The 26,321-nt window shown below is 41.8% G+C and overlaps 1 protein-coding gene across 2 annotated transcripts in view; it reads right to left on the reverse strand.

The window, feature by feature from the left end:
• Window positions 1-26,096, reverse strand: part of WASHC5 (WASH complex subunit 5) — a 42,826-nt gene extending 16,730 nt beyond the window's left edge. Inside the window, exons 1-19 of one of the 2 annotated variants that reach the window (XM_063299681.1) lie at window positions 26,044-26,096; window positions 24,070-24,356; window positions 23,647-23,792; window positions 22,558-22,642; window positions 20,790-20,890; window positions 19,773-19,962; window positions 19,533-19,685; window positions 18,740-18,853; window positions 16,697-16,868; window positions 14,639-14,766; window positions 14,228-14,357; window positions 12,336-12,448; window positions 12,070-12,236; window positions 10,830-10,905; window positions 8,557-8,667; window positions 6,948-7,088; window positions 4,818-4,898; window positions 2,776-2,877; window positions 1,434-1,613 (exon numbers count right to left, since the gene is read on the reverse strand). In XM_063299681.1, coding sequence (XP_063155751.1) covers window positions 1,434-1,613; window positions 2,776-2,877; window positions 4,818-4,898; window positions 6,948-7,088; window positions 8,557-8,667; window positions 10,830-10,905; window positions 12,070-12,236; window positions 12,336-12,448; window positions 14,228-14,357; window positions 14,639-14,766; window positions 16,697-16,868; window positions 18,740-18,853; window positions 19,533-19,685; window positions 19,773-19,962; window positions 20,790-20,890; window positions 22,558-22,642; window positions 23,647-23,792; window positions 24,070-24,255 — 2,376 coding nt within the window. In that variant the 5' untranslated portion in view covers window positions 24,256-24,356; window positions 26,044-26,096. Of the gene's footprint in view, window positions 1-1,433; window positions 1,614-2,775; window positions 2,878-4,817; window positions 4,899-6,947; window positions 7,089-8,556; window positions 8,668-10,829; window positions 10,906-12,069; window positions 12,237-12,335; window positions 12,449-14,227; window positions 14,358-14,638; window positions 14,767-16,696; window positions 16,869-18,739; window positions 18,854-19,532; window positions 19,686-19,772; window positions 19,963-20,789; window positions 20,891-21,773; window positions 21,790-22,557; window positions 22,643-23,646; window positions 23,793-24,069; window positions 24,357-26,043 lie in introns of those variants that run through there. The other variant, XM_063299682.1, reaches the window with a different exon arrangement.
• Between the last annotated feature and the right edge of the window lie 225 nt (window positions 26,097-26,321).

Here is a 26,321-nt window from a genome sequence, read left to right on the forward strand (position 1 = left end):
GCAAGTGTGATGAAGCGAGGGGTCCCTTGTCGAAGGTCTCGGTGAAGAGCCAGGTCTTCATGGCTCTTCTAAACGACAGCAGAGTGGGGGCCATCTGGATCTCTGGGGGAACCTCATTCTGGAGGGCAGACGCAGCTACGGAAAAAGTACGCTTCCCGGGTCCTGAGAGATGACGTTGCCTAATCGAAGGGACCCGGAGCACACCAACCCTGCAGGATTGAATCGGCCAGGCAGATGTTATGGGAGACAGGAGCACCCTCAAGTAACCAGGCCCTGTGCCATGGAGGGCTGGACCATGATACCAAAATGAAGAAATGTGTCTTGTGACCTTGCTCACAGGTATGTGCAAATTTATGCCACATTACCATGCATGTTTTGTCAACTGCTCTCTTGCTGTCCTGCTGTGTCTCTGCTAAGAAGTTAGAGGCTAAAACACCGGAATGGGGAAAACTGTTCTAATCTCTGTTCCATAGTGGTTTATGCTGACTAGGACCCTCTCATTTTGATAACTTTAAAACAGAGCTGTTGAAAGGAGTGAGTGCAATAAATACGGGGAATGGACTGACACATCATGCTAAACCTTAGCTTATTTAATCATGATCTACTGACTAAGCCACATTTGGCTGGGTTGACACAACACATTAAAACAAGCTAACCGAGCAAACAATGTCTTAGTGAAATGTGGGAATCCAGTCCCAATCACTTCTTGCTGCAGAATGGTTTTACTCTCTCCTTCCCCACAAATAGTCTCTGTCAAGAGTTTGGGGCGATGCTTATAGCTGGCAAAACATTTCCTCAAGCCATTTCTGGAGTCGAAATGGAAGAGGGGCTCACGAGGGCTCTGAATAAGTACCATTAAGCTTATGCTGAATAAGCAGCATGGAGAATAAGATAGTAAACTAGAGAGATCTCCTCAAACTAGAGGGGCTGAGATGCCTTACCAGTAGTCCTCACTTAACGACCATAATTGGGGCCAGAATTTCAGTCACTAAGCAAATCCAACCCGATTTTCTGACCATTTTTGCGGGAGTCATTAAACCAATCACTGCGATCATTAAGCAAAACACATGGTTGTTAAGCGAATCACATGGTTTCCCATTGATTTGGCTTGCCAGAAGCTGGCTGGGAAAATCGAAATTGGCGATCACGGGACTGCAGGACGCTGTAACAGTCGTAAATGCAGTCTGGTTGCCAGGCACCCGAATCGCAATCATGTGACTGAGGGGACGCTGCGACAGTCGTTAAGTGCTAGGACTGGTTGCGAGTCGGGTTTTTAGCACTGTTGTAGGTCTGTACCAATGCTAAACGAATGGTCGTTAAGCAAGGACCACTTGTATTTGCTTCAGTCCTGGCTTGAGGATGAATGGGGGGAAGAACCCTCCTCACTGAACTAACCATACATTCAACAGCTTTCCAATAAGGGTGTTGAATACCTTTGTCCTTAAGAAGTTGTTGCACTCCTGCTCCACATTGTAATTGATAATTCGTGACACTTCCTCCTGCCAGATCTTTAATCCACAGATGTTGACATAGTCCTGGATGTACTCAAAGGAACGGTGGAACCCATCCATAGTGGCTGCCATATCTTTCAGTCTGGGCATGAGCTCACTGGGCTGTGGAAATAGCGAAGATCAAAAGAGCCATCAAAATGATATTCATCATTGCTGCTTCCTTAAATGTGTCATTGCTCCATTCAGGGATGTCTACAGAGGGGCAGGGGCAGAAAATTCAAGATGGCGAATGTTAAGAAGGGGCTGGGGGCATTGACTGCACAGTTGCAGCTGCCATTTTGATTTGTTAAACCCCTTTGTACAGTGTTTCTCAACCTCGGCCACTTGACAATGTGCGGACTTCATCTCCCAGAATTCCCTAGCCAGTATTGCTGGCTGGGGAATTCTGGGAATTGAAGTCTGCACATCTTCAAGTGGCCGAGGTTGAGAAACACTGCCTTTGTGCATGTCCCCGTAGATGCTGTTTCTCCACTGAAAGGAACTATTCCAGAATTTCTTCCTCAAGGCCTCTTTCTGGGAACCCTCTCCCTCTCGGCCAAGGAGAAACTACAGGTAGTCCTTAGCTTAACAACTATTTGTTTAACAATGGCCTGAAGTTACAGCGGCCTTGGAAAAAGTGCGTTATGATCTGTACTCACACTTACAACCAAAATGTTGTACCACCCCCGCAGTCACATGATTGCAGTTCAGGAACTTGGCAGCCGGCTTGCATTTACAACCAGTTGCAATCTCCTGCGGTCACGTGATTGCGATTTGCACCCTTTTTTGCCAGTTTCTGGGAAAAAACCTCCATTGGGGAAGCTGGATTCACTTAATGACCGCTGTAAAAATGGTTGTAAAATTGGGTCATGTCACATGGTGACTCACTTAATGACCACACTGCTTAACAACCAGTTTTCTGGTCGCTCTTGTGATCAAGTGAGGACTACCTGTATTTTACCACTACAAGGTGGAGATAAAGAAAGGCTGCAAGGATGCTCTGGCTCCAAGTATTTTTAAAATGCATTTGCAAGGCTGAAACACCCCTGCCCACTCTCAAGAATTGGCCATAAATCTAAAAGAGAATTTAAGACAAGGTAACATGTGAAACTTTTTTTTCATGGAGCTGCAGGGAGATGATTTGAGCAAAGCATTTAACTTCTAAAAGGGGAACAAGGAAGCATGAGAATTTTGCTGTAATTGCTGGTATGATAGCAAAGAGTTGAGCTAAACGAATGTAGGCAAAGAGAAAAATGGGGAAAATTGGAGCTAGATCCGCTTGTACCTTGGCTCTAGGGTTGAAGGTGAGCCCTCGGTGTAGGGCAAAAGCCACTCGTTTGACCAGCTCCTTTCTAATTCCATCTTCAAGCAACTGCTTTGGGTCAACCTAGATATAAAGGAAACCCACAGAAGAGAGAAATCATAAGGTGCAAAACATTCTCTGCATGTGCAGTTCTGCTTGTTGGGTGAGTCTTTCTTAGGGCATCTATTATACTGAGGCTGCACTGAACAACTTTATCTTGGGGAAGGTAAGATAGTTTCCAAGGCAGGGAACCCCTGCAGAACACCTCCCTCCCCAGTATTCTGGTACTAGATGCCAACTGGGGTTGTTTTTCATCCCACTCGGGTGATATGGAGATGGCCCTGAAGAAGATATATGGCAGCTATTAGGAAAACATCAGCTAGGCCCGGAAGACAGGAAGGGGTAAGAAAGAAACTCAGGATTGCTGCACTGCTACATAACCAATCAGATTTTATGTGACTGGGAGAAAAAATGCAAAACATTTCCTTGATGTCAAAGCTGAAAAACAACTGCAGAAGCAGCTGAGATGTAATTATCATCCCACTGTGAATATTCAAAACTGCAACGGGGCGATCTCCACTTTCTCACCTCACTCTTTTTGGCAATCATAGTCCTTCTCCAGACAGAGGCCAAACAAAATGCTGCTTTGGTATTGGTTTACGAATTTTAAAAGTGCATGTGTGTGCGCGTGTGTGCGTGCGCGCACGCACCCACACACACATTGTTTTGATTTTAAATTCACAATTATGTTGTTTTAAGGTTTTATTATGTCGTATTTTACTGTACCATGGATGTTTTACTCTTGCAAAAGCTGAGATTGCAATGGCCTAAAAAATCTAATAAACAAGCAATAAATATATTTTTTAATTTTTAGAAGTACATCTCTTTGGCAGTGTTTATGAGAAGGTATTCAGTAAATAATGGAAAGCAGTAATGGGGTTCCTTCCAGATGAAGAATTGCAGATCATGAGATTCTGAAAAGGCCTATCTGCCATTTTGCACATATGTACAGAATAATTCGCAAAAATTACACCAGAGCAGTGAATACATGAAATGTTTTAATGCAGACAATGAAAATACAACGAGATTGTATTTTCCAACAATGGGTATACAAAACCATGGCTAATGAGGGCCACTTGTTTATCTCTTTATCCTTCCCCAAGTTGAGGCATTCCAAGTATCTTATCAGGATAACAGCTGCAGAATTTCCAGCCAGCATATCAGAGGGGAGAATTTTGTATTACCTTTTACCAAACCATGCACTCAATGTATGGTTTTATTAATTGTTTTACTTCTCATTTTTAAGTGTAAACCACTCTGAGATTTTTTTTTAATGAGAAGCAACAGAAAAATGTTTCAAATGAATAAATGGGGAAAGACTGTGTGTAATAAGATCATGTGTACCTGAATTTTAGTTCATTTTTAGGGGGGAAAAAAGATTTCATTGGCATCAAAACAGCCTCATCAGAAAACTGTGGAAAACTTACCTTTCTTCCAATAATTTTAAAACAAATATTTTAAAACATCGTTTTAAAATAAATAAGAAAAAACAACAAAATGCTTGCCTGAGATAAGATCTGTGGATTTATTTGAAACCTTCTATATTTGGAGAAAAAGATCCAGTTTGGTGCAGAGGCACCAGGCTAGAAACTGGGAGACGGTGAGTTCTAGTCCTGCCATAGGCACAAAAGCAACTGGGTGACCCTGGGCCAGTCACTCTTTCTCAGCCCCGGGAAAAAGACAAGGGCAAACCACTTCCAAAAAACCTTGCCAAGAAAACTGCAGGGACTAGTCCAGGCAGTCACCAGGAGTCACCACTGACTTGAAGACACACAAAAAAACAACCCCTGAAGATATGTTGGAAAATGGCCTTCAAAGACGCTATTCCTGTTCCTTTGGGTGGTGTCATTGCGTTATTTTCACCTTCCCTTTGGCCACCACCTCCCCCCAAATTCATGAAGCCTAACAGCTAACTAGAAGCTCAGGTTTCTAGATTTTCCATCCACTGCAATGGAAAATGTTACCTTGATGATGCCAACCAATGTTGTTTTCATCATCAGGATGCCTTCTGTGAAAATGGAGATGGCGTGGGTCAGCTTAGCAACCTTTGAAAAAGAAAGGAGATGTTTGTCATTAGAAGGCACCCACAAAGCATTGGGAAGGTCAGAGGAAAGTCACTGCTAAGGAAGCAGCCTCTTGCTCCGCACATTATTTTGTATATTTGTCACTTGCTTTGAAAAGGCCCACCTGAAATGTACAGTCCACCAAAACGAACATAATCCTCACTGATACACAACAGAGATTTTAGACATGCACACATACATGCCCATCATGGTTTTTCCTTTGGGGATCAGCAACATTGCAGCAAAACTTAGAAAAACTAAACTGAAGACAGGGTCGGATTAAGGGCAGCTGGTGCCCTAAGCCACTATATCTCAGTCTCAGCAACTTTAAGAAGTGTGGACTTCGACTCCCAGAATTCCCCAGCCAGCATGCTGGCTGGGGAATTCTGGGAGTCGAAGTCCACACATCTTGTTGAGGTTGAGGAACACTGCCTTAAGCATAGCCCAACAGCGGTGCCCCTTGATGGAAATGAAACTCTCACACCATGAGACGGAAACAAATATGGTATCTGACCACACCTTCAAACCAAACTTTTAAACTTTAGTCACTCACCATGCCAAGGAAAATATTTTTTTTTAATAGTGCAGGTTATCAAACATAAGGACAATTACAAAAACATTGGCTAATGTCAAGCATGGCAGTGAAAGCATTATGGGTATGATAATCAGGGGAAAAAACTATGTGGTGCCCCCTTCCCTTGGTGCCCTAAGCACACGCTTACTTTGCTTAATGAGTAATCCAGGGCTGACTCAAGAAGCTAAGGGCATGAAAGAAAGAAAGAAAGAAAGAAAGAAAGAAAGAAAGAAAGAAAGAGAAAGAAAGAAAGAAAGAAAGAAAGAAAGAAAGAAAGAAAGAAATGGAACCACTATACGTACCTCTCTATACTCTTTTATCCTTGCAAACCATCTTTACTTCTATTGCTTCATACACTGCTTTTTGTGATTTAAAACTCCCCACAGCTTTCTTTTTGAGGATCTCATCAACTCCATCCCACCATGCCTTTCTCAGTCTTCCAATTTCTTTTACCCATTCACTCCACCTTCATCTATTTATTCTGGGATTTGATCCTCATTCATTGTACAGGACTAAACCACTTTACCTCTATTTCTTTCAGACTGGTCACTCACTTTTGTATTTGGTCCACATTCATTTAGCACCCATGAATCTCTGATCCCCTCTTTTCTTCTTTTACCACATGGACCTTTTCCAGCTTAATTTATGTTTTAAATGACACACCCAACTGACACTTCCTTATGACAAAAGGGATGGAGGCAAGCTCCTTTCACTTCTTCTGACAAACATTCATTCCTTATTACAGTTTACCACTCAAAACTGTTCTAACAGCATTTGCAATGTTAACACTTATCTAGCTGTTTTCCCATCTTTAGTGAATGTTCTACTAGTACCTACTAAGGTACACAAATTCATCTACCTGGTCTAGTGTTCTATGTACAATCAACAATCAGATCAGCTTCTTCATCTTATTTGGGACACAGAAAGCTATGTGGGTGAAGATGTATATTGTGTGGTGGGGTTCAAATATTTATACAGAGCTTCAGCTTAGCAAGAGGCTTTGAAAGAGATTTCTACCCTTCCTGGAAAGGTTCTTTCCCTCTGAATGCTGGTTATTGGACACAAGACTGAGACAGATCAATGATCTGATTCTGAATATGAGAGCTTATTCATGCACATAGCTCTCATCAATGGTGCAAGTGAAGGCCCCATTTTCCCATTCCTTGACCTGCAGGATAACTGCAGAATCTTAAATAGAACATAGTGGTCCATGGTATTATGCCTTCCATTTGCACCCATAAAATGCCATCTGGTCCAGGTGGTCACACGAAACCTTGGGAATAACAATGGGAATTGGCTGGGTCCATCAAGCCCTACTACTTTAAGGCATCTGGCTGGCCTCTGTGAAAAACAGACTTGAGCCTGTGCCTGCAAAATTCTTTCCATGTTCCTATAATATTACTTCATACCATTTCCAGAAGTGCACCTAACCTCTAATACTGTGAACTTGGATGCACCTCATAGCGTGGTCCAAGTTGGGCATAATCTCGCAGCTTGTCTTTGTCCAAGCGAGTTGGCACCTCAATGATATCATGAGTCTGTAGTTTTATAATCTTCAGGAGAGACGTAAACATGCTTTCTGGAATGATCTGTAAAACCTTTTCTCCAAAACAAAAATAAAACAAATGCAAAAATATCTATTAGTGACTGCAAAGTAGAAGTTCCTTTAAGGAGTGTACAACCTTTTTAACATGGCACAGCAATGCACACTAAAGCATCCCATGAAGAGAGACCTAAATAAGCAGAAGTTATCTTTTGTTATCCCCAAGTAGCGCCTTTTTCATCTTTTATTTATTTTTTGCCACAGTGGCAGAAATGATGAAAACTAGTCTGTGTTTTTCTCTTTCAGCCGCAGAGTCCGTAGGAAGGTGGGTAATGTTCTGATTTGCTAGCTACTCCCTGGATGTCAGAGATGGCACTTGGCTGGAAAAAACAACAGTCAGTTTCCCTAGAGTCCAGCTTTCTTATCCTCTGAATTCAATACAATTGAGAATCATGCTCAAGAGAAGGAAAACAGAATAGGCAGGAAATTAGGCCTCCCAACAGCATCAAAGCAGGCCCAAATGGTTTTTCTTCAAACTATCCTGTCTGCAATGAAGTCTGAGTATGTGCTAAAATCAAAGATCTTGATTATGTGCCATCAAGTCGTCGTCAGTTCTTAGCAACCACATGGATAGATTTTCTCTATGATGATATGTCCCTAACCTGGTCCTTCAGTTCTTCCAAGGGCACCCCCATCACCACTGTAACTGAGTCCATCCACCTTGCTACTGGTTGTCCTATTTCCTTCCACCTTTTCCAGCATTAGAGCCTTCTCCAGAGAGCTAGGTCTTTGCACAATGTGCCCAAAGTACAAAGATCTTGACTGATTATGTGCCATCAAGTTGTTTCTGACTCCTAGTGACCACATACTATAGATAGGTGTGATCTTTCCCAACAGGATAGATCTCACCCAACAGGAATAATAAGTTTACCTAGACTTGATATTATCTAGAATTTGGTGGATGTGATGGCTGCCTTTCCTTTCTTTTTTACATACCCCTTCTCCAGTAAATTCATTTTTGTATCTAGAGATGTATCTTCATTGATTTAAATAGAGAATATTCTCATTATAAACACCCCCATGTTTAAGGCTGCATGATTATACAACTATTCTTTATATTCCAAGATGGTTGTTCAGTTCTCTATTGCTGGCTTTGGGCAGGAAGATCCAAAGCACCTTCCCTTCTAGTTTTCCTAGGCTTGGGCTAAAGGAGGCCGTCCTTGGTAAAAGGTCTAAAAAGTTCTCGGCTACAATGACCAGGGATGTCAGGAGGTTCCGCCTGAATAGTGATAGTCTACTGCAGTGTTTCTCAACACTTTAAGATGTGTGGACTTCAATTCCCAGAATTCTTCATCCAGCATGCTGGCTAAGGAATTCTGGGAGTTGAAGTGCACACATCTAAAGTTGTTGAGGTTGAGAAACACTGCTCTACTGTAATGTTCTTCTAGAGGGGAACCCTTGGAAAATGGGTTTCCCAGTTTGTAACAAGGGAGAAAATATCCAAAAAGAGTGAACTTGCCCACCTTTCTTACATAGGACACCAGTTCTCCAGAATAATACTGTGATACACTGAGGAGATCAGGGCTGTTTGCTTGATTGATGCGAAGAAGTGGCATGTCAAGAGCTGAAGCCAACTGGAAGCAAGTGAGATAGAGAAATTATGATACGGTTTCTTTTAAATGTGGCTTAGTGCAAGGAGTGAAGCTAGCCACTGTGCCTTGTAAATCATGGTTTGTGGCTTAGTCTGTTACATGAACCCAGCCAATTGGATCTTATTTAACAAACTGTGGCTAAGCAAACTTTCTCTCTTTTTGGTGTGTGAACTGAGTCTCAGGCTTCCATGGACAAGAGTGAAAATCGCTAGAATGGTTATGTTAAGTGGAAAGTGACCTGAATAAAGCAGATCCTTGGTTATTATCCAAAGACCTAATTCCATTCTGGAAATAATCCAGAATAAGATGGATCAGTTCTATGGTTCTGGAAACCACTTTTGCTTTTCAGTTTAGAACTGACTGGGATATTCTGCACCAAACTGTGGCAATGTCTCAAGCCCAGGAGATAGCTGGAAAACCTACATACAGATTAGGGCCATTGTGGGCAGATTTGTAGGATCTATCTTGCTTCTTTCTAGAAGCCCAAGGCCCATCAACTGGAACATGTACAAAACAGTGGAGCAAGGAGGGGTGGAGCCAGATCTCAAAACTTACACAGTTTCATGGTTATTTTGCAACCCTATAGCTCCTCTAAATCAAGGACTGGAATAATCAGTAGAGTTGCTTCGGTGAGCAGGACGGCCACAGAAACCGACTGAACCTATGTATGTATGTATGTATGTATGTATGTATGTATGTATGTATGTATGAATGAATGAATGAATGAATGAATGAATAAATAAATAAATAAATAAATAAATAAAGCATGTATTTTAAAATGTGCAGCTGAATTAAAGCTGGCTGGGTAAATTTGGGCCAGTCACTCTCACTCAGTCCAATCTCCACAGGGTTGTTGTTGGGGGAAAACAGGAGGCGAGAGTATTATATACACCGCCTGCAGTTGTACAAAATAAAGCTGGGATTTCATCATCATCACCACCATCATCTGGAATTAGGAGCAGGCAGAAGCTACTGGTGTCAATACGGTTAGCTAAGAGTGCAAATTATCTATTGATCATCTAGGAGATTTCTGGCCACTCTTGTTAGATTCCTCCAAAGGATCTTTCCTGTGGTTTGAGAATTGTTACAAAGGGAAGAGAATATTAAGTAAACTGTTAGGTTTTGTTTTTTTTTAATATAGGACTGGGCTCCATAGAGATATGGGCTTCAGTCTAAAATAGACTGAGAATTCTCCACCGTACAAGTCTGCTATATCACTCAGGAACAAACTTAGATTTGGAAAACAGCCTTGTAACTACCCTCAAGGTATGGGTTTGGCTCTGAGGTACTTTATCAATGCAATACGTTGGAAGGGTGTTTTGGATGAACTGAAACCAACGGCTACTGGAACCAGGGAGAATCCATGTTGGAATGACATGCGAGCTGTTTACAGGCTTGCCTATGAAAGAATCTCACGATCATGAGCTCAATCAACTGCATGATGAATACTCAGTCCACTGAAACTCCTAGTCCACCCAAATGCACGGGTGCATGGATAAAAAGGGAGTAAGTGCAACATCGCCCTTGGATAGACTAACACAGTGACATGCCAAAGGTCAGATATAAAGAGAAGATCAAAATATGACTAATGGATAAAAGTGCAGAAAGTCAGGACATGAACTTGCATTACTGCCCAAGAACAGGGAGACCCCTTCGTAAACTTTCTTCTAAATTGTAACAATATTCTATGACAAGATTAATGAAAAACAGCTGGTTAGAGTCCAACACTTTTAGCTTAGGAGAGGAAAAGGAGCTGTGTGTGGGAGCGCCTTGTGTGTAAAAGCTGCTCTTGGTACTTTTTGCACAGTGGAATCTCTCTGGAATCAAAGGGCCGCAAAACCATTTTTGGCAACTATTTGATTATAACTTAAGTAACTTCTCTCCATACATTAGTTGGGAAAATTGTGCTGATTAGTGATGTGTATCTCTAACCAGTTATGCTGGAACTGAGAAGGTATTAAAAGGAGAACGGTATCGAAGCTGTTGTATTACATACTGTTGCCCTCTGTGATGATTGTGTCAACTGGGGACAAAGGATTTGAAGAGGAGAGAAAAAGAAATTCCCTACATTTTCCCCTTCCAAAAACCATAAAGGATTCCACCTCCCAAGAGCCAGATTGTTTCTGTTGTACTAACCAACTCACCTTTAAAAATGTGGCCCTGAGTTTGGTTACCATAGATGGGCTGACTCTTATACTTTCCTGCATGATAGAGGTGAAACTGGAAAAAGGGTGGAGGGAAGAGAAATAAAGTAATGATCAGAAATAAAAGCTGAAATCAATATTCTAGGACACAGAAGTGACAAAACAATTTTGTGGCCCTCTGACAACAATTGCCAAAAATGAGTGGTGTGGTTTTCTGCTATGCTCAGGAAGGTAACACACAAAAATTAGTGTAAGCTAAAACAGACTTAACATGTTTAAGATGTAAATGTAAAGAAACAAACAAAGAACCATTCCTAAAAATCCAAGAATATGGAAAATTGCAGACTAGCCCAGGTATATGATATGATCCTGCGTATATTATTGTACTTCCTACTGTGGCCTTCACTCCCCTTAAAAGTTAAGGTGCTGGGCTAGAAACCAGGAGACTGAGAGTTCTAGTCCGCCTTAGGCATGAAAGCCGGCTGGGTGATCTTGGGCTAGTCCCTCTCTTTCAGCCCAAGAGCCAATCAGGCGTGGTAGGAGAGTTCTAGTCCTGCCTTAGGCACGAAAGCCAGCTGGGTGACCTTGGGCCAGTCCCTCTCTCAGCCCAACCACCTCACAGGGTTGCTGTTGCGGGGAAAATAGGAGGAGGAAGGATTATTAGGGATGTTCGCTTCCTTGAGTTATTTATAAAAATGATAAAGGCTGGATTAAAATAAAGTAAATAAAATAAAATAATAATAATAATAAAAGTGGTGTGGCTCTTGATCTCCTAATAGGTTGTCCACACCTGTTTTGAAGCCTTGTTCTTGTGAAGACAGTCAACCAGAGAAGACACTTACATTTACAACCAAACAGATCTGATCTTCTCCATAGAAAACAACCATGTTGTGGGGCAAGTAAGTTTAGAATTTTTCTTCCTGATAACTGGGACTATGTTTTTGCCCCGAAAGTGATCAGAAAACAAGGAGCTAGGATAGGAATTCAGTGAGTAATTGTAGCTCTACAGTTGAACATATGCTGTTCATGCAGAAAGCACTACTTTTAATCCACATAGTAGCATTTGCCACCTCTTGACTGACAAACCATGAGAATGAGAAGAGGTTCCACCTCTCAAGATCCATGATTTGGAGATGATTGTCTCTGCAATGGGACATCAAACACACTCCTTGATTGGGGGAAAACAGCCTAATCAGCTAACAAGGCTTGATAAGAATTCAGAATACCTCTGGAATCATACCTGTCGATGAGCTGCCAAGCGTAGGAAAGGTCCCCTACTATTTGCATGGTGATTAAAACCTCTTCCTTAATGTTGATGGTTCGGATCATTTGATGCAGAAACTTACGAGAGTCTGCGAGAAACTGGCAAACTTGCAGGTTGGTCTCGAGTTGGTGAAATTCCTGGACCTGCATTAAGCATTTGAATACAACTCATTCACTGGAGAAGTTTAAAATCTGATTATTCCACCAGGAAACCCAAATATTTAGACAAGGAATCCTCCTTACCTCTTCCAAAGCTTGTATTAACTGCACTGTTTTCCTGCCTGCTGCAGTGGAGTCATTGTAATTCAGAGACATAATTTGTTTGGAGATTTCTCTAAACCAGGCTTGCAGATTTTCTGTTCAAATAGGAAAAGGAATAAAAATGAGCATCTTGCTGTGGCAGGTCTGACTATCAATGCCACTGAAACCCCTTGGAAACTCTTAATTTATTAGACATGCACCTGCCAGGAAGGATTCAACTTGCAATATTTCTGCAGAAGCTGATAGAGAACATAGGTCCTAGTGGCAAATTTCACATCTATCAAATATTGTAAATACTGAACACACTCCACCACTGCCCCTCTATTAATTCACCAAAGAAATGCAGCCCTCAATTTTTCCCCTCGAAAAAAGAGCCAACAGCATGAAGACAATGACCATTTGTTAATCTGCTGAAAGCTAAACGCAGCCACAAAAAATAAAAACAGAATGCCCAAACGAATAGTAAATAAATAAATAAATGTAATTGATCAGCATGGGTAAAAATATTGGTTTAAAGAGAATTGCCTTAACTGTCAGCAGAACACAGATGAAGAGGAAGATAATGTACTCTCTTGAGGCATAGAGATCACGAAGACCTGAGGTAAAAGATGCACTAAACCACAGCATGATTTGGCTTACTGCAGTATTTCTCAAGCGTGGCAACTTGAAGATGGGTGGACTTCAACTCCCAGAATTCCCCAGCCAGCTATGATGACTGGGGAATTCTGGGAGTTGAAGTCCATCCATTTAAAGTTGCCAAGTTTGAGAAACACTGGCTTAGGGCAACTTATAAATCTAGACCAATGATGACCTTGTGGTTGAAGAACAGCACCACAGTCTTGTTTTTACCATAGTACAACAACCTAAATCAGAATTCCACACATTATTTGTGTGAAGAAAGGAACTTAAACTTGAAGATGGGTGGACTTCAACTCCCAGAATTCCCCAGCCAGCATAGCTGGCTGGGGAATTCTGGGACTTGAAGTCCACCCATCTTCAAGTTGCCAAGTTTGACAAACACTGCACTAAGCCAAATCATGCTGTGGTTTTAGTGCATCTTGTACCCAGGTCTTTGTGATCTCTGTGCCTCAAGAGAGTACATTATCTTCCTCTTCATCTGTGTTCTGCTGACAGTTAAGGCAATTCTCTTTAAACCAACTACTTCCCTCCCAGCATCTTTACAGTTCCTGGCTTGTTCTTCACCCTTGCTGGGGTGTAATAGGACAGCAAAGAGTTGAGGGAGGCCCACGGAAATGTTAGTCAACCAAATACCACACTGGCAGCCAAGATACTGGCCAAGAAGAATAGCAACCAATGAACCACAGCTAGCTAAGCTAGCTAGGCTTGCCTTGGTATATGGTGGAAGTGCACTTCGAGGGTGTTGCCACTGAGTGGCTACTTGGCTGCTAACCATGCCTCTGAGCAAAAAAGCTCCCCCCAAAATTAGAAAGACTAATTTTAGGGATCAGTATGGTCACATAACAGAAGACACTCTTTCAGGTAACAAAGTCCCAGCACCCTCCAACAGTCCCTGGAAACAAACTAGCATCCTGCCCTCGTTGCTCTAATTGACGCTATGGGTCAATTTAATAGTTAAGTTCCTACTTTGCACTAAGCCAAGATGTATTATATTCTGTTTCAGCTTAAAATGTCATTTAGATTCTCAGCCTTTCTGGTTTGTAAAATATGGCATATGGTTCAGTATATTGTGCCATCCCAGCCAACTGTGGCTTTTTCAGCAAACCATGATTACGCAAGCCATGGCTTAGAGCAATGCGTGAACTCAGTCATACGAAGCAACCTACTACAACTTTCCTCTTCAAGCTAAAAGAGTTTCTAACAAGTTGGCTGATTGTTTTTCTGTTCCAGCCTACCGTTCTTCTCCACTCGGGTTAGAGGCTTAACCCCTGAAAAGACATCTGCCAGTTCAGCCATCCTTTCTGATCCTTCTGTTTTGTAGCTCTCCCATTTTGCTTGCTTTTCTGACAGCATCTGCTTGAACATCTGGTGGAAAGGCACACATTTCTCAGATTAAAAGACAAATGCTGAAACCACAAAGCTATTAATGATACACTTAAGGGTAACAACCTATGGAGCTTTTGCTCTGAGTTTTTGCAATGATATCTCTGTGACCCAGTAGACTGACTGCACTGACACTCAAAATAAACAGCCAAATCTCCCAGCATCTGAGTTTTCAAATCTTGCTATTTTGGGATGGCGCACGGTATCTTATGAACTCTGCCACAGAACCCCCCACCTAAAAGAAGTGGCCACCCTTTCTTTACCTCTTTCAAAATGAATTCAAACTGGGCTGTGTCCAGGAGGAGCTGGAAAAGAATCCTGGGATTGAATCTGGAGTCGGTTAGAACTTGGTCTTTTATCTGGCGGAGGCGCTTGTTATTCGGATCATAAGCTGGGGAGGGGGGGGAAGAGGGCACATTTTTTTATAGAGGTAGCAAATTATTTTAAATCATTATTATGAATGAACTTAAAACCAGCAACACATTTGCAATAGGAGCAACAGTTTCCATTCCCTTGAAAAATTCAAAATGGGGTCTGAAGACCACAGGTTTCCCTTGTTGGGTATTCTAAGATACACTGATGCTGAATATGGAGACTGCACATGAATTAGCTTTCATAGATTACCAAGAACAGACTTACAGACATCAGCATACCAATAGCTGAGAATGTACGTCGCTCAAAATTGAACTGTTGGGTTCTTGGCGTTGTTTCAGCTTGGTTGTCTTTTTGCAGACGTTTCATTACCAGGCTAGGTGACTTCATCAGTGTGAGGGAGAGGAGGGGTCGCTGTTATAGCAGCTTGCCCTACCTTGTGGCTTACTCCTTGGTAGTTCTTTAATTAGGGCATTGCATGCCATCAACAGATACATAGAGATAATCCCCATCTAAACACCATTTAAAAGGTATCACCAAAGGTCAAGAAAGGGAACATGCAGCCCACAACACATCCTTCCTAGCAATCAACACTCAGAAAAACAGGAAACAGCACCAGATCAACAGTCAGGAAAGAAACAATAACCTCATCAAGGATCTATCAAGGAAGAAACCAGTGGATTTCTGCAAATGGATTTGCAGGGTAAATGATCAATCTGGCTTTCACCACATCAATTATGGTGGTTTCTGCTAGGATTCCTCCTCCTTCTATGAAATGATTTATAAAGATATGTGTCTACAGCCTTATTCAGATAACACAGGATTGAAAAATATAACTGGAAAGTCCGAATGATGTTTGGGTCATCTGGGCAATGTTAAATTTGGTACAATCAGTTCCTGATTATGCAGAGACGGATTGCAGCGTGTTTAGCTGAATATAATGGGAGTCTCACTTCACATGCCACAGAAAGGAGTGGCACTGGAGCTGGGCAACACACAGTATTTCAGGGGTTGGCAGGTGCCTTCTAGTAATGTTAGAAGGCACCTGAAAAACCACAACATTCAACAATTTTTTTAAAAAAAAATCAGTGTGTGGAAGTAATTTAGTGTGATTTCAGGCAAAAATGTCAATATGGTGTGCAACTTTGCAAGATTTCAGTCATTTCATTAAAAAAAATATGTATTTTTATTTTGGAAGACCAACTTCCGAAAAGTTGTAGATCTCTGAAATCTCTTTTACTTATTACTTAGGAATCCTGTTTGCTGTCTTATCCTATTTTTATGTTGTTTATTTTCATTAATGCAGGCTGCCTTGTAATTTAACTTTAATTTGGGCTTTTAATATCAGTATTTTGATTACAGTTGCTTTTACGTTGTTCCATTGCTTGCTTTTTACAATTCTCTATCACATGACTGTTTTTATTTAAATAGTTTCAGATTTAGTTACATTTCAGGCATGAAATGGATGATGAGTCATTTAAATCCCATAGATTTCCACGGGCCTTCTTCAAGTAGGATCACTCTGGAATCAGCCAAGCATGCTGGATTTTGCTATATTTAATAACCTACCTTGAGTTACAAAGAAAGCTGCAGTAAATATATTTTAGAAGTCTAGGATAAGTAGCCTAAATGAGGCACCCCTCCAATACCCCAATTTGTAACTGCAGGATTGGGATGGAGCTGAACTTTCAGTCCCTTCTTTGATTTGCAGGGTTGTGGAAATTCAAGGGGCAAAAAAGATGGCTTAAGTCTTGCAGAAGACTTAAAACAATAGTATTCCCTCAAAAAAGCTGGCTGGACCAATTTTTCCCACTTGGGGATTTTGAGAGGATAAGGGATTGCCTTTGCTAGGGCATAAAAATAAAATGTGACCTGCAAATGTCCCTCCTCTAGATGGATTGTCCATCCTTGTGGAAAACAAACCATCATATCCTCTCCTCAAATCTTACCCAAGTCTGCAGTATGAAGCATCAGCCAGCGGATTGCCACGTTGCAGTCTCTTAAGCAGTTCAGCAGTCTGGGGATGTTGTCAAGCACCATCTCTTCTCTTAAACAACCTTCCTTAAGAAATTGTTGCACTTGGGTGCGAACACGCTCAGTGACAGCAGCAGCCCGGCTGGCCTTCAAAGGCAGAAATCAAAGCACTGGCATAACAGAGGAACAGCTAAGCCCTAAGAGCTTAAATGGGAATTTCAGAACCTGAGGCCCTCCAGCTAAGGCTAAACTACATCTCCCAGCATTCCTCATTCTTGGCTAAAATGTCTAACATACCTGGCAGTTGTAGTCTGCAATACCCAAAGAGCCACTGGTATAAATGGTGCTAACCAAAACTTTATTAAAAATTCTCAAGTTTTCAAACATAAGCGTTGACATTTCTGTTGTTCCTAAACAACTTAAACAATAATCCTTACTTTACAAAGTTTTAAAAATGCAGATTTTCAAGATACCCCAATGGAATGAGTTACTCTCCAATTTATAAAGAAATCTATCATTGTCCCCTGGAAGGATTTGGGAGCAAATCATTATTTCTCTATTCAACATTAGCTCTGGTGAAGTTGCTTTGCAAGCTTCCTTTCTCATCAGCAGTCTCTTTGTGGCTGGTCTCAAAAAGTAAAACAGGGTCAGACCTGGTTAGTACTTAAACAGGATAGTATTACAGGTAGTCCTCGCTTCACCACCATTCGTTTAGCAATGGTTCAGACTTACAATGGTGCTAAACCCCAACTTGCAACTGGTCCTTGCACTTATGACCATTGCAGCGTCCCATGGTCACGTGATCACCATTTTCAACCTTCCCAGCCGGTTTCCAGCAAGCAAAATCAATGGGGAACTGTGTGATTCACTTAAACGACCACATGGTTTGCTTAATGACCACAGTGTTTCGCTTAACGATCACCACAAAAATGGTTGTAAAATTGGGTTGGATTCACTTAATGACTGGATTGCTTGGCGACCAAAATTCCAGTCCCAATTGTGGTCAGAAAGTGAGGACTACCTGTAGTACCAGGAAATCTCATAGTTGTAGGTGATCGTATACAGAGATTTGAAGGATTCTGTCTACACAACAGGAGGATTTAATCTGATTAATTTCTTTGCTTTTATTCCTGCTCTGCCATGTAATGCCATGGTAGGGACTCTCCAACAGGATTAACATCATTCAGATTTAGTATTTTATTTGCTTGGGGAGTTGAAATGTATCCTAGAAGAAAGTGCCCAACCCCTTTTATCCTGCTGCTGAGAAAACAATAGGTTTTCCATGATGTCACCAGGCCTTGAACTGGACTCAGAGGAGAAGTATCTACCTCTTGTGAATTATAAACAAGCACACTTGACTGAAGCTTGCTCATGAATATGCCATAGGGGCACAAATTGTCACTTGGGGGTTTCATAAGCCTGCCAAGGGTGCAGAAGTGGACCCTGACATCTCCTCTAATTTCTTGCATTAAATTTCAGCCACAGTGAACCACAGGGTGGATCTGGGCATCTACTATTCTTCCTTAAAGGCTGGCTGAGACTGACCTACCTTCCTTCCTTCCTTCCTTCCATCCATCCATCCATTCATCCATCCATCCCCGCCTTACAGCCTGTCTCTTGACCTTCCAGCATCATCTTTGCCTCCCACTTTACAAGCCTTTCCCCTCCCTTCCAACAAGAAGTTAAAAAAAAGAGTCTGTTCTAATTCTAAAGTCTTTCTGATACAGTCCTACTGCGATGGGAAGATGCCCCCAACTTACCATTCAAATTTGCTGGGTTCTCCATCCTGACAAAACTCTGCACTCGAGTGGGTGCCTCCCTTTCCCCACCTGTATATGCAAATGCAGACTGCCAAGGGTAACAAGCAAGTAAGACCTTTCTGGTCAGTTGGGTCAGAAGCCCTTAAAAAGCTCTATGTTTGGTGAGAAGATCACAGGTTGGTAAGTTTAACGAAAACCCTGGGTCAAATCAGATTCCCACATAGCTTCAACTATCCTGCAAAGCCACCATTTGCTTACCTGCTCCTTAACATTGGAAAGATCCAAGGTGTAGTTCAGAGCTGTTTTTGCAGCTTTGTAGGGTTCCCAGGCTTCTGCCAGATTGACTGATATTCCCATGTAAATGCTAATAACCTGCAAACAGAAGCCAAAACAAGGCCCCGATAACCCCATTAGACATATATGGGGGAAGGAGGCCATCAACACGTCACAAAACGTATCTATCCCATGGCTGGGTGTGGAGATGGCTAGTCATGGTTATGGATATGGTTAGCCATGGTTGTGGAGATGGTTAGCCATGGTTATGGAGACAGCCATGATTGTGGAGCTGGCTCAGTGGCTCTCTGGCAGACAACATTTTAAGACCAGTAGAGAAACGATGCTGCCTGATCTAACTATGGTGGGAAAACTGAACTGCTTCATATCTACATTCTAGTCCCAAAACTAGTTAAGGTTAAATGGCCCAGCAAACTCGCAGATTTCTAGACATGTATTCTGAATGGGGAATGGAGAGAATGGAATTGTCCTCGCTGGCTTTTCCTGGTTTTCTTGCGTTCACACCAAGGGTCTGAAAGGACGATGAAGCAAAAATATATGGAGGGCATTGGGAGTGGGCCGGCAAATGAGGGCATGCACACAGAAACATTATTGTGCAAACGGCATGACTTGTGCACCGAAATCAGACATCAGGATGTAACGGCGGCATTTGCGTGATGACATCTTCCTGCCCATGTCATAATCTGAGCATCCCTGAAGTTTGCAGCAGATGTTGATACAAATCAATTAGTAATAGCAGCAGTAATAGTATACTTACCCAGTTGTCTGGAAAATATTTATCTACTATTTCTCTCATTTTTCCTGGCTGGGTGTGAAGGATAGATGGGTCGAAATAAAGCGTCACGTACAACATGGCCGCCTGCGTCGCCAGAGCCGTGCTGCGATGCTCTGGCAATGGATATGCAGAAACCTGAGAGGGGAACAGAATGAAAGGGCACATTATGAGCCAGGTGGCCGCATTTCGACTTCCTCCCCAGCCTTGTCCACCCTGACTCACCTGGTTGTAGATATCATCTGACCTCAAGCGGCCAATCACCATGCTGATGAAAGGTTCGTTGATGGGCACCCGGCTGAAGTAACTCTCAGGATAGTTTGCGGGCCTTTTTGCTCCAGGCTGGCTTGAATACCCCGTGCTCCGAAGCAGCTTACATATATCATCCATGTTGGAGTCAGCAGACCGAGCAGCACTGCATGGGGCACGACAAACAAATGTCCCTAAAAGAAGATCTTATCAAAGTACAGTAAAAAGATAAACTTGCAATTCCTCTGATTCCATAGGTACAGCCCGGTCGTTTTCTTGGTAACAATATGAAAACAGTTTGGCTGCCTTGTCCCTCAATGGTTTTTCAAATTCTCCATCTAGCTTTGAGCCCTGGTATTTTCTGAATGTCTCCCATGGAAGTACTAACCAGACCAGCCTCGATTTATCTTCCAAGGCCAGAAAAATTGGCTCGATGCTGCAACCTAGCCAGGCACCAATTATAGGGAGACTTTCATGTAAAGGTATTGCAAACAGTTCTTAAAACAAGTATACAGGTAGTCCTCGCTTAATGACCATTCGTTTAGCAAAGGTTCAGACTTATGACAGCACTGAAAAAATCTGACTTACAGCTGGTCCTTGCACTCAAAACCACCGCAGTGTCCCCACGAACACATGATCGCAATTCAGGTGCTTGGCAACTGGTTCACATTTACAACCATCGCAGCATTCCACGGTCATGTGATCGCCATTTTTGACATTCCTACATGGCTTCTGGCAAGCAAAAACAATGGGGAACTACGTGATTTGCTTGAAGACCAGGTGATTCGCTTAACAACCACCGCAAAAAAGGTTGTAAAATCAGGTCAGATTTGCTTAATGACTGCATCGTTTAGCAACCAAAATTCTGGTCCCAATTGTAGTCATTAAGTGAAGACTATCTGTATTGATAAAATCTAAAAAGTGGCTGTGTTTGCATGAAATAATCAACCAAAAATAGCCAACTGAGCGTATCCAGAGTCAGAGGTGGAATACCTGTATCGATAATAGGAAACGAGCATTCTCTCTCGGACCTCGCCTTCAATTTTTTGATCGATGACAAGGAGCATGACACCATACAAATAAAGAGCTTCACACTGCAGCAAACAAGAAAGATGCAGAGAGGTTCACAGTTAAAACTGCAAAGATTTTAAGTAAAGCGCTGTGATTCCCTGTTACATCAAACTCATTTATTACAGCCTCCTCCATCACAGTGCTTTTCAGATGTGTTTAATTACCATTCTCTAATGCTTAGACAGTTCAGATATTGGGTTTATGGGACTTAGGGGTCCAACACATTTGAAGAGTGCCAAGCTGGGGAAGGTGGATATTTCAAAGTGCCAGGCAGATCCAGCAAATTTCACTGGAGTAACAGAGGCACTAGAAAGAGAATCTCATTTTCCACTGTGCATCTTGCTGGGTGTTGGTGCGTTATGGAGGCCAGGCCCTTGGCCCCTGATGCCACAACTAGCAAAGATGAGGAGGCGGGGAAACTGAACAGTGTGTGAAAGCTGCAGCAAGGCAAACATAGAGTTGAATCCTCAGCTGCCCCCTGTCTCAATTATGGCCTAAAGCTGTGTTTCTCAATCTTGGCAACTCTAAGATATGTGGACTTCAACTCCCAGAATTCCCCAGCCAGCATACTGGCCTAGAAGCATCCACTGCAGGTTCAAGTCCAATCTGGAGATAGTCTTCAACAGCAGTGGGGAGTGTGATGTGCCAAAGATTGCACACTGCTGCATGATGAGCAGTTCCCTCCACAATGTTCCTACCAATGGTGAATGAGAATACAGCAGCATTTATTTTTGTGCACAGAACATTTTGCCAGAACAATCTTATCCAAGAAACCTCTCAGAAGCCAGGCTGTTGATAGTGGCCCAGAACCCAAGAATCCTTGGAGAATGTGGTTTGGTTTCATTTACCATCCTCACCCCACAACCAACTTTTCCTTCTCCATGACCACCAACAAAAAATGCTCACTAGGGGAGGAGTGGAATCACCATACAACGCCTCCAGTCCCCAACCCCTGATATGGATATCCCTATTTTTAAACTGTTTTTGCTGTAGTTTCCTTCTGCTTCCTACTCTAGAAGACACTGCTGTCATCTCTCAGCAATCATAGTCAGAGAAGGCTCTGAAAGATACAAAAAGGAGATTTAAGATCCCACTGAGGCTTTGGGGCTGGGTTGCTGACTATGTAGACCCATTTTTTTCAGAATCTTAAAATTTGGAGGACAGGGGACGTCTCTAACTTTTAATGAATATGAGGAATGGGACTTTCTCTGTTTTTGAATTCCCTCCTCAGGAAACCAGTTTTAGCCCCTTTCCAGCCAGGATTCAGCAGAACCTGGTTCCCTCCAATGTGTTGGCCCATCAGCTCATCCACCAGTACCAATGCTGACGGATGCTAAACGGAAAGGCAATCTAGGTGGATGTGGATCAGACAGAATGGGTTGCCCCCTGCAGCTGCTTTTACACTGTGACTTTCATTGCTTGCTTTCAAAGCAGTCTTTTAGTCCTGGATTTGTTCTAATTGCAACTTAGGTTCTGAGATATTTCAGAAGGCAAATGCATTTTCTTTAAAAGGGCAGCTTTTGATTACAAGCAAATTACCCCCATCCATGGTTTCTGTACTTGGACTGCAAAAATCTAAGTGATCACTGAATGGCAGTGAAAGATTGCAATTTCTGCATCGCTTTGCTGCAATGTAGAGGTCGCATGGCAAAGCTAACCCTATAATGCTGAATGGTTAGAGTAAATTTACCAATAGCTGTTTCCCATCCTCATTCAGCAGCACTGTTTCCAGGGTTTGCTGAATGTAAATCCCTTCACTGAGATCATCCAGGTATCTAGAAACAATAAAAGTGAAATATAAATTATTATCTTGCAGGAGTGGTTGTTGGCAAAATCTCATTTACGAATTTATACACTGCTTTAATCTAATTAAACTTCTGTACCCTTTGACATAATTGTTTTTCATGTTCTTTTGCATGCAAAAGAATAAAAAGCTGATGCAGTAGAAGAGAAGGAAGCAGTAGAAGCTATAAAAGCTCTTATCAGAATGTCATTTATGGCTGTATATTCAAAAGATCTCAATGGATTTTATTTCAGCCAAGTCATTAGGTTTTTAGTTATGTGGCATGTTAAGAATTGTTGATCACCATCAAACTTCCTTGGGAGATGTGTCTTTTAATCACACAGTATTTAAATCATTCTCTGAAATAGAGAGTGTCTTTCTCTTTACTAAAGTCTAATACAAGTTAAAAAAGACTAAGCAGCATCAAAATTCAATGCCACGTTACCTCAGTACCTGCTTATTAGGCCTGTCTGAACCACATGTAACAGGAACATTGAAGAAATTCTGCTAGCTGAAATGGCCTCTGCATAAATTCTTATACTTTTTTCCTAATCTAGTTTACATCTCAAATCTGATGATATGTCATGGCAGGTAATCCTGGGCAAATAATCTGAGATCACACCATCTTCTTTCCCAAAGTTTAAAATGTTCTATGTCAAACATTTTGGTCAAAGTTAATAAGGTGAATATGGGGGAATTCATATTTCCAAATGCTGAGTGTTGTGTGTATGAAATTATACCATGTTTCTGTCCTTTTTTGAAAATCTGAAATCTCAGAAATCATAATTTAATGTTATTCCACATTTTATGGTTCTTCCTAGGTCTGGGGAAGGAATGTGAGATGCTGTCTATAAATTGGTTTCCATTCTTCTCCAGAAGCTTATTCTGCTTTATTTTTTTTTTGGCCCACACAAGCCCAAGCTATTTTCCTGGCAACAACACATACTCTGCTCCAAATCAGCTGCTGCTGTTTCAGTTGCGTGAACAACGGCCTACCTGTTTAAATCAACAATATATTTATGAACACTTTGGAAAGCCAAATAAAATCTCGTCAAGATTTCTATGTTGTTTTCACGAAACTCATCATCTAAATCTTGAAGATCAGGTTTGGCTTCTAGCCTGCCTTCGCACACTTCAGGCCCCTAAAATGGGGAAAAAAATCAGGAACAGAGTTAGTATGTTTTGGACAGAATTGCATCAATCTAATGCAGTGTTTCTCAACCTTGACAACTTTCAGATGTGCGGACTTCAACTCCCAGAATTCCCCAGCCAGCATGGCTGCTAGGGAATTCTGGGAGTTGAAGTCCGCACATCTGAAAATGGCCAAAGTTGAGAAACACTGATCAAATACTTCATACATTAGAATTTGGCAGAACTAAATCAAGTTTAAAGAATGCTTCAGTACAGCACAAGTCTTACTTTGAAGTAGCTGAAATCAAATATGATATCTCCATATTTTTGTTGATCGGCCTTGTCTTTGAGTCGGAATACAGCTGGAACAAACTCAGACAGCCTCAACAATTCAGCAATGATAGCATTTCCACAGGAGACAATTCGGAGAATCGCTTGCCCACAGAGATTATTTTCCGCTAGGAAGTCCACCATGGCGAAGAGGAAGAAAGCAGTAATTTTTCAGTGCAGGTCTATACAGTCGTTGTCAAAATTATCTGAAGAAACATCCGTTGCCAATTCCTCCATTAACATTCCTGAAAAGGTCATGAACCACAGAAAGTACATTTTGCTGTTGTTTTTTCATGCTACAATTTTTTAATTTTTTTTTTCAAACTGAATGTTGAGTCTTGCAACAATATTCTTACTGCAGAAGATAATTTAAAAGTCTTACAGGTAGTTCTCACTTAACAACCACAACTGGGACCAGAATTTTGATTGCTAAGCAAAGCGGTCATTAAATGAATCTGACCCAATTTTATGACCATTTTTGCAGTGGTCTTTAAGCGAATCACCACAGGTGTTAAGTGAAGAGAAGTCATTAAGCAAATCCAACCCGATTTTATGACCATTTTTGCAGTGGTCATTAAGCAAATCACCACAGGTGTTAAGCAAACCACGTGGTTGTTAAGTGAATCATGTGGTTCCCTATTGATTTTGCTTGCCAGAAGCTGGCCGGGAAGGTTGAAAATGGCGATCACATGATCATGGGACACTGTGACGGTCATAAACGCGAACCTGCTGCCAAGCATCCATATCGTGATCATGTGACTCTGGGGATGCTGTTATGGTCATCAGTATGAGGATCAGTTGCAAGTTGTTTTTTCAGCACCGTTGTAAGTCTGAACTGTCACTAAACAAATGGTTGTTAAGTGAGGACTACCTGTATTTGGAACTAAATGCAGACCCCAGGATACAGCAGTTAGTACAGAGGATTTGAAGATTTATCTGGATTCAGTTCCTCTGTGGTCTTTTTCTTTTTCTCTGGCTACACAACAACTCCGTTTCTGTGTCGGGGGATGTTATGACACAGTTGGACAAAATGTCTGCTTAATAAGATTATTAATAATGAATACAATATGAATCAGATTATTGATGAAGCCAAATGGAACCTTCATGGGCAGGGGTAATATACCTTTGAGAAACCAAGTGCTACAGAAAAAATGTAAAAAATCCATTACTCTCTGGTGTGGCTTTTATCTTCACAAAAGCATCCAGCCTTTATGAAAAAGAATCAGAGTAGGAGGCTAGAAACATTTTGGTGATATGCTTAGTTTTTTAAGAATTAAGAGCATCCACATCATTTTGAATTTGAAACCATTCCCTATAAACCTCTTCCCTATAAAAATTGGGTGTCCGGGGGTGGGCGGCAACTGTTTTCAACAAGAGAGGAAAAAATCCCCATTTTCAGTATAAACATGCACAGCAGGGCACCAATGAAGAGATGCAGCTTCCCCACCATCATTTTAAAACTTAATTTTTAAGCTGGTATTTATGTCCCACCTTTGTCCCTTAGCGATCACAGCACTCTTGCAAGGTAGGCCAGATTGACAGATAACAACAGTCAACACCTGCCCAAACGACTTTGCCCTCAGCATTTAACAACGAATATATTGATCAGGCTCTTTACTGAAGGCAAAACAGAACTGTAAGCACTCACATTCAGTTAAAGTAAAATGGTTCTGTTTATACTTTTTAAACTGTTTTTAATCGTATTTTGACGCTTTTGCTTTTTAATTGTATTGGTTATTTAAATCCTGTGCGCCACCCAGAGTCCCATTATGTGAGATTGGCGGCTATATAAGTTTAATCAATCAATACATTTTTCAAGAGGCGTTGACCTGCGCTTCGGTATCATTACTTTGCAAATAATAATCGGCAATATTCGACCATGCATTAGTAATTGTTCCTTTCGCACGAGAGCGTTTTCCATACCGGATTTACTTTCTCTCCTCGGGTCCGGCTGCGAGGAAGGGAAGGGTAAGCTGGTATTTATGTCCCACCTTTGCCCCTTAGCGATCACAGCACTCTGTGGATGGAGCCCTTCCTCCTCTTTTCCTCCCTTTTTCAGACAAGAGGGAGACCCGCGGGTCAGGACCCCCAGGGTGCACGCCGCTCGTCAGAATGGGTGCAACGTTGGGTGCAAGCCGAAAAACAGCCAGCAAAGAGAAAAACCGGGCCAGAAACCGAGGCGAGGCCGCCAGCGGCTATCAGGACAGCGC

Source organism: Candoia aspera, chromosome 3 (assembly GCF_035149785.1).
Source record: "Candoia aspera isolate rCanAsp1 chromosome 3, rCanAsp1.hap2, whole genome shotgun sequence".
NCBI lineage: Eukaryota > Metazoa > Chordata > Lepidosauria > Squamata > Boidae > Candoia > Candoia aspera.